The sequence below is a fragment of the Myotis davidii genome, unplaced genomic scaffold, assembly GCF_000327345.1.
Source record: "Myotis davidii unplaced genomic scaffold, ASM32734v1 scaffold94, whole genome shotgun sequence".
Lineage (NCBI taxonomy): Eukaryota > Metazoa > Chordata > Mammalia > Chiroptera > Vespertilionidae > Myotis > Myotis davidii.
The window spans coordinates 1273669-1282884 of NW_006285313.1; the positions used below are offsets into that span (position 1 = coordinate 1273669).

General features: G+C 38.3%; 1 protein-coding gene across 1 annotated transcript in view; it reads right to left on the minus strand.

Moving 5' to 3' along the window:
* The window catches only part of CD44 (CD44 molecule (Indian blood group)), an 84998-nt gene that overhangs the window by 12529 nt on the left and 63253 nt on the right, over positions 1-9216 (minus strand). Inside the window, exons 6-8 of the mRNA XM_015559007.1 lie at positions 6610-6711; positions 4482-4571; positions 3427-3680 (exon numbers count right to left, since the gene is read on the minus strand). Coding sequence (XP_015414493.1) covers positions 3427-3680; positions 4482-4571; positions 6610-6711 — 446 coding nt within the window. The remainder of the gene's footprint in view (positions 1-3426; positions 3681-4481; positions 4572-6609; positions 6712-9216) is intronic.

Sequence of the window (9216 nt, forward strand, 5' to 3'; positions counted from 1 at the left end):
GGAACAAGCAGAGAAGGTTCAGTACGGAGTGTTCTGGTTACACTGCCATCTGCGTTTCCGCATGTCTGCCTTTTCATGCCCTTGGCTTTTATCACAAAGCTTAGTCTTTTAAAGGTAAGCAAAGGAGCCATGAATGGCTCCACAATATTAATTTCTATTTCTTAATCCACTGATCAGTGGGCTAGAGATTTCATCAAAATTAGGAAATCTGGTCCAGCACAGACCATCAGGATGACCAGAGGAAGTGTGGCTTTGGTAGAAACCCAATAACTGTAACACGTGAACAAAATTATCATGATGTGTTCACAGGTCTGAGGTTGGGATTTGATACTATTTCTTTGAAATAGGGACTCTATGTTTTGAATGATGACAAATGTGATCACTGGGAATGCATGTACTCTGTGGCTTAGGTCATGAAGACATTTAAAGAGTATTCTCCGAGGCAGGAAATAGAAAATGACTTTAGTATGCATACAAGATCTTGGGGTTAAATTCAAAGAAAGAAGTCAACTGCTTATTTAAAGAAAATGTCTGAAAATAAGTGAAAAGGAAAGGGGGAGATGACAGCTAATGTGTGACTAATGTATTCATGGTTATTAGAATGTTTCAAATTGTAATATTTTTCAAAAATGAAATCTGCATTTTCAACACCAAGAGTTAATATAATTCATCTTCTCAAATATCCATCACCAAAAGGCTTTTGAATTGCTAAACTCTGGATCCCCAGGTCAGATCTTGGATTTAGCATATGGAAACTCTTATTCTCCTTCCTCCTCCTCCTCCCCACACATTTTCCAAAACTATACTGGAATCTTAAAACAAAACATAAAAAGACAATGATTTCATAAAATGGCTATAGTTACCCATTATGAAGGTACCTATAAGGAAAATGCCATAGTCTGATCCCCACCATTTCCCATAAGGTGGAGGTAGGTGACCTGTAATAGCTTGTGTACTTGTATAGAGAAGACACATTGCTTTGTTCCTTGGCTCATGGTTAGAATAATGAAAAACAGAATTTTCTGAAAGGCCAGGACCAACACCCTCAAAATCACTACCACCACCACCATCACCATCACCACCACCACCACCACCACCACCACCAGTACCACCACCACCATCACCACCAACATTATCACCACCACCACCACCACCACCACCCCCAACAACAACACCATCATCATCACCACAAGTTCAAATGTTTTAATCCCTGAGGTTAAGCATAAAGACTGAAAAAATTGGAAGAAATGAGCACTTTTTGAATTTTGAAAGAAAACAAAAAATGAGAGTTGGATCCCTTATTAATCATTTAATCCATGGAGAACCATGGAAATCTGTTGGCACCACCATGGAATATAGAAGAAATGAGAGTACATGGATATCAATTTTGTAGAAAGCATTTTATTTACTAACAATTATCTATGTAATCTTTCTAGGCTACTGTAACTATTTAAATTGCCACTTAAAATTTAAATTCATTATGTTGCATGACGAACCTCATTTTGCTAAGAAAAATTAGACAATGCTCTAAGGTTCACTTCTACAGAAAAATACTGAAAATGATACTTGGAAATTTTAATGATTGAGGGTAGAACCATGTTGAACAAAGAACCAAAGGGTGTGAGGGGTTCTGTCTTGCCAATATTGCCAAGGTTTTTTCTAAGACTATTTTCCTTGAAGCTTGTGTTCAAGTAACCCTTGTGTTTAAGTAATCCTTATTTTATTTACTAACTAGAGGCCCGATGCACGAAATTTGTGTAAGAGTAGGCCTTCCTTCCACCGGCTGCTGGCACCAGCTTCCCTCTGGCACCCAGGACCCGGGCTTCCCTTGCAGCCCCAGCTTCGTCCAGAAGGTCATCCAATCTAATTAGCATATTACACTTTTATTATTATAGATGCCACATTCACATAACTTTCATTATTACATATTGTTGTAATTCCATTTCATTATTAATTATTGTTCATTTCATACTGTGCCTAATTTTTATAAATTAAACTTTATCACTAGTCCCTCCTTATCTCTGGGATGGGCAGCCAAGGAAAAAGGCCACATAAGTGACATTCTGGTTTTCTGTCACCACAGCAGTCATCTGTTTTATATATTGAGTTCTCATAAGATTTATTCTTCTTTGGGGAGGAGAGGGAAAGAACTTATGCTACAAAAAAAAAAATTACAGTCATTCCTCCTTATCTACTGGGAATATGTTTTAAGACCCCCAGTGGATGCCTGAAAAGTGTGGCTAGTACTGAACCCTATATATGCCATTTTTTCCTATACATACAAACCTATGATAAAGTTGAACTTATAAATTAGGCACACTAAGAATTTTTACAACAATAATAATGAAATAGACCAATTACAACAATATACTATAATAAAAGTTATGTGAACTGGCGTTAGGGAGTAAAATAAGGGTGACTTGAACACAAGCACTGCAATGATATGACAGTCTACCTGATTACGGAGATGGCTATTAAGTGGCTAAAGGGTGGGTAGCATATATAGTGTGGATACACGGGACAAAGCAACGATTCACAGGTAGAGACAGCAGGACAGCATGAGATTTCATCAAACTATTATGAATAGCACACAATGTAAAGTGTAGGAATTATTTCTGGAATTGTCCACTTGATATTTTCAGACCACAGTTGACCATGGGTAACTGAAGCCACGGAGAGCAAAACCTTGGATCAAGGGGGGACTACTGCATGTTTAAAATCACTAATCTTTAATAGGCCTTAGTGCTAAGAAGTACTTGAATAGCCAGGAGAGGATTTTAGTTTCTTAGCCAGAGTAGGTATTTTCCAGTTCCTTTTTCTACAATGTCAGTTTTTTAATGCAAATGGAGAAGCAAACAAAAAAGCAGAAGGAGGACTGTTTGAGAAAACAAATCTCATTCTGGGTCCATGTCCAACTTAATTGAATGTCATCTTCAGCCATCTATTTGCCACTACAACAAGAGAGAGATGCCTATTCATTAATAGTTGGTTTTATCATAAAATTTTAAGTGTGCATCGTAATTAGAGATTTATCCACAAGCCCTTCACTAAAAGTAAAATTCACCAATCCATCACCAATAGGAGGTAATACTTTCAGAGCCAAGGTATTAGTATATGGAAATTATTCACATGTTGGGTAAAACCTTACTAAATAGGCAGCATATTATTAGTTGAATCAAATAAAATAGCTAATATTTAACTTCTTTGACCTACAAAACTATCAATTTCACATGGATCAACTTAATATATCACAAGACCAGAAACAAGGCAAAGAAAGAAATTCTGCCATAACAACCAAGTCACAAGAATAAATAGGAATGACATCAGCAAATGAAAGCATTCTTAATCTCAACTAAGTCTAAGTTTACTTGCACTAGAATGATGACATAATTAAAAACCCTTCCCAAGTCACAAATAAGCCTAATCACAGCCTACACAGAAAACATCCCCTATAACATGAAAGTATGTGTTGTTTTCTACATTACCTGGCAAGGAACCATCAACATTAACGTTGGAAACTCCATCAACAGTAACTTCAGTAACTCCAAGGGACTCAGTGTTAGCAGGGGTCACTGGGATGAGGGTTGTGTACTCCTTTGTGTCTGGGGAATGAGGAGTATAACCTCCCACTGAAGTAGCTGAGTCTTCAGGAAGATTTCCACCTCCGCCATCATGCCTATCTGTGTAGAGGTGGAGTCTATGGTGAACCGACATCTGTAAGGCCACCACCCATCGTGTGCTTGTCCTTAAAACATGCAATTACTGCAAAAGCTTCCCACTTGTTATTTGTGAACACAGAGCAAAAGATAGTGTGATCTACACTATTGCACAGAATCTATATTTTGCAATTGAGAACACCTGGACATCATTCAACGGAAGAGATTTTGGTGATCCTAATACCTAGAAAAGACATTCATTGTAACATCTACCTGGGTTGTTAAAGTGAGGATTAAGCCACCACAATTGTTACCTTGAAGGCAACTCAGGTTCTAGATAATCTTGAGCTCTTACTCAGTTGGACCCACCTATAATGAAGTGGAGGAAGCATATCTTTGAATTAAAAGGTAAATATGCTGTCTGTGATTGGAATAGCCAATGCAAGGATTCCCAGGCCTGAGGCTTTACTTTTTCCTTTTCCAGAAGGCACTGCTTCTTAATCACCAAATCCATGGTCCAGAGTATAAATGGCAAAATATTATAATTAATGCGAGGGAAATAGAAAGTAATATAATTCAGATCTTTATACCAATTATAAATCACAAATAAGCAATCTAAATCTAGAATTTAAGAAACCCGACCTTTAAGATTAAGACATATAGTTGCATTTCATGTACAATGGCTTCTAAAAAGTCTTCCAAGCAGAAAAATCAGAGGCCCATCACCAGCACACCTTCTAATCAGAAGTAACAGCACAACAGCCAATGAATGCACCTCCACCAAAGACACTGTGCAAAGACACCCATAACTGAAGCCATCCTTACTGCTAGATGTTGGAGTGGACATCATTGGCTGGCCTTTATCTTCTTCCAAGCCTCCATGTGATGTAGAGAAGCTCTGAGTGTGACTCTGCTCTGTTTCAATGAGGGATGAATCCAGCATTAATTTGAAGCCATAAAACAAATCCTGTTATTTTGCTGACAGAGAGGATCTAGCTATATATAGTGTTAAACAGGCGAGAGCGTAAGAATACCAAGGTTTGTGCATAACATTTTCATCTGATTGATAAGAACATACAACAGAATTCTGTTTTACTAGTTGGCTGTTAAGAGCCTTTGTTTGCTTTTCCATATAATCAACAAAGATAATGTGTCAAACATGAAGCCTGAGCCAAAACTATGTCTACCCCAGATCATCCTGACCCAATGGTAACATTGCTTCAAGTCACCAAGGAAACCAAGAGTATACAGACACAGAGGAAGAGTAATGTTTGAATCCCAGTGTTCCCATCAGCAATCAAGAGCATCCAGTTGTGTGTGAAGAAGTGGCATGATCGTAACCAGAAAAGAGGAAGAAGTTCATCTAGTATAACTTGCTCCAGTAACTCAGATCCAATGTATAAAAGGAAATACATTAGTCCCTCCTAAAGAACATTAAATTAAAGTTCCCATTTTACTCCATTATTAGGTTTTTGATCTCATCTGTGGATGAGGATTCTCATCACCGTGCTGAAACGCCAGGAAACGCTTGCCTGGGCAAACACAGGGCCCTCACTGTAGTCCATGCAATCTGAGATTGAACCACTGCCCATATGTGAAATCGCTTTGATTGTTTTGAGTTAATTTCTTTTGTGTTCTTCTAAGAAAAGTACTGACCTCTGAGTTACAGGTGCAAGCACCCCAGAAAGCACACCCATAAGCCATGTCTACCACCAAGTAAACATTACAACCAGAAGAGAAACATTCACCAAATCCCAAAGCAAACATCAGAACGAAAGTCAACAGGGACATAAAGTGGAACTACAAGACCCTCGATTGGCGGGACCATTCTTTGGCTTATCTGCATCCTATTTAATGCTTAACACTGTGCTGGTTACAGTATTTTATTTTATTTATCTTTATTGTGGAAAGTATTACAGATGTCCCCCTTTTCCCCCAGTGACCGCACTATTGCCTGCGCCCATGGGTTATGCATATTGTGCTAGTTACATTTTTGACAGTCAACACATGCTTGCTGACTTTTTCCTTTGTCTAAAGGGAACACATAAAGAACTCTGTCCATTATGTGCAGCAAGCAGTGAAATAAGGCCTCTTAATTCTGGAACTCTTTCATAGTCTGTCAAGAAATTATGAATGGCTTTAGGCTGATATCTAGGATAGCCCTGTACATATCATGAAAATTAAAGCTGTTAGAAATTTAGCATTGCTTCTACCAGATGTTTAGTGATAGGAAGAAGCATTAGCAAATGTTCTCATTTTGTATCTGGGCCCTGCCACGTTTGTCAATTGTCAATAACACACCTTGCCCCTCTTCTATAGGATGATGTGATTTCCCTATTTTCTATGACTGTATGTCCCAAACTTGTCTTTTTACCACCATTAAAACAATCCTATCCCTCTTCTGCTTTGATTGAAGAAAAGATGGGAATCAAAAGAAGGTGGTCAGTGCCCAGCCAGTGTGGCTCAGTGGCTGAGTGTCACCCTTCAATTCCCGGTCATGGCATATGCTGGCATTGCAGGCTTGATCCCCAGTAGGGTGTTTTTAACTCACTCTCCCTTTCCCTTGCTCTGAAATCAATTTAAAAAACATATATATATATATGTTGTACTTTTAATATATATATATAAAGGAGCTGGTCAGTTAAAACAGAAAAATCACTGTTCTAGCCGTGGTCTTGGATGACACTACCATAACTACTTAGGGAAGGAAAATCAAGTTGAATGGAGTCGCACTTTTTTTTTTAAACATAAAGTCATTGACTTTGGAAAGTACCAAGAATAAGGGAAAAATCACATTTAAAGACCTCCACCAAGAAAATATAGAAGAAAAAAAGACTGAGCCACAAAGCACTAAATACACCATTCCACCACCAAGCTCTGGATCTGGGCCAGTGTGAGCAAGAACTGAAGCAGGAACACAAGTCAACAAAGGGCTGAGTGTCGTTATCCTTACGAGTTGTCACCGGAAGAGGTGCTGTCCTGTCCCAGTCTTCTACCAAATGTGTGTTTGAATCTGCAGAAGGCTGAGGTGTTGTACTATGGCTGGAGTCCATATCTGAAGGAATTAAATCAGTGTTATAGTTGGATTTCCTAAACCACTACCTGAGGGTGGTTTATGATCTAGAGCCAAATTATTCTTGTATTCAAACCTGGATAAAAGGAAAGAAAGCACATACTGACTCATGTTTCCAGAATTGGAGTAGATTATGGCTTCTTCAAAAGATCCCAAGAAGTAACTACTTGCATTGAAAGGTTGAGTTCTATGAAAGCTACAATTTTTTGCTTATTTTTGCCGAGTCTGAAAGGACTCCAAATGAGCACATGATGGGCCTCTCCAATCTTGCAGAAACACACACATAAACCAGTGTGACTTGTCTCACTCCATACACATTGCCTTTCTTATAGACACATGGGATCTGACACATGGAGAAAGGACAGAGTGTGCTGGTTCAGGCACCATTCTGTCACACACACACCCTTACTTGGCAAAATAACTTTTTTTTATCAGCCCTCTTCCCTTCTTTGGTCTCTTCCACTTTATAAAGGGAACATGCAATAAAACATAAACTCATCACCCACTACTACCTAAGTAGAAGCCACAGGAAGTATTCAGGGGCAAGGAATAAGAAGCCATGGATATCAGTGAATCAGTCATCCTGTCAACACAGATATGTGGTGCCTTTGGAAATTAATATGTACAATGTTGAGCGGTACAGAAATTTCAGTAAAATATTTACAAATGCTTTTTTAATGATGATCACAAATCAATTCTGTTGAAATAACAAGTCCTGAGTGAAGTAAAGGCCAAGTAACCTATAAACACCATCACTATTGTTGGCTTCCCGATTCAAAGTCCACCCACACTGCTGCCTCTAGAGAGATTTAATCAGTTCCAGATGACTCCAGAGGGAAAAAAATGGAATATCGGGCACCCATACCTACACTGCAGCCCTTACATACAAAAGAAAAGAAAAATTAAGATCGTTGGAGGAAAAAAGTCCCAGATTTCAAAAAAGAGGAAAGGCTAGCTAACCCAAATCAAAACCCCAAATGGCTATTTTCCCAGAAAAAGTCCTGTCTGTTGATGGTCTCTAGACACTCTTGTTTACCTTCCCTGTTATCAGTAGAATCTTTCATGAGGTATCACACTGTTCTATAGTTTGAGCAATGTGATTGTCCTTGTCATGTTCATCAATTTAATGGAATCTCTTTCTGTTCATCAGTATGGAGACTTAACACTGATTCTGAAGTTTTTTCACTGTGGCTTGGTTTTCCACTAGTATTATATCAGAGCCTCCAGCAGCCACATGCATAAACATGTGTGAGGTCTGCATGTGGCACTTCAGCCACTCAACATGATGGCCACAGCCTAGCCATTCCAACTCATCTTCCTTTATGACAAATGGGTCAGTTCACTCTAACAAATTCATTTCTTGGCTTTCCTTCCTTTTATGCCTCTTCTTACACGAGTTTTCCTACAAAAACTTGCCCTGACTTTCTTTCTCTGACTATCCAGGGTTTCCCCCCATTTTCCAAAAACCAGATCCAATCCACCTTTCTCTGCTGCTCCCTGGCAGGTCCTCTGAATTTCTGGTGTTATTGTTGGCAACATTCTTTGACATCTACTACTTGCTCTCTCATATTGTTAGATATATTTTGGTGCTAAATGTTTTCTTTTACTACTTAAATTTTAAGTTCCTTAAGAGCATGGACCATGAATTGTACATTGTTGTGGCTCCACAATGCCTTGCACATTAGTCAGTATTTAATGCCAATGTTGTTTTTAGTCACTAGTAATTTGGCAATATCTGTTCATTATTATTTGGGAATGACACAGTTCGGGGGTTCTAAAGATACGAAACCATAAAAACTGTTAAATTCATTTGGGAGATAACTTTGTTCAATTCACTACCAAGAGACATGGTCATTGTGCTCTTGGAACGCATTTCAATAAAGTTCATGTTATGCATGCCCTTCGTAGCTTGGATCCAGATTACACAACACTATGAATAATAATAATTCACAGCCCCATATTGGTTCTTTGATTTATCTCCTTTTTTGGAATGTTACATTTCTGCGATGAAGGCATTTTGTTAAATAACAAAACAAAACTTGAGTAACTCTTCATGGGGACAATAAGGAACATGGATTCTTTAAGTTAGTGAAGCCTGAGAAAAGGGCATCATCTGCTACCAACTCTTGCAGATTCCCTAGGGAAAACTGTCATCTGTTCTGATAAAGGAAGACTTCTTTTTAAATATAAAAAATGGTCAAATAAAATCACAACCCTCCATTCTTACAGAACTACAACCAGTATCTTTTTTATTCTCTCCCTCTCTCATTTAATTCTGTTTTTTAATTGCTTATAGGTAAAGATGAATGATGTTTAAGAAAACAGAGATTTCATCCTGTGTCCATTTATGAAATTCACAAACTTTTATCGAGGGCCAAGAGTGGTCTAAATCTTAGGTCACACAGTGTCATATTTATCTCTAAATGTGGTAAAAGTAAACAAGAAAATTTTCTGAGCTTTTTCATTATTTCTTCAGAAGGAGCACTC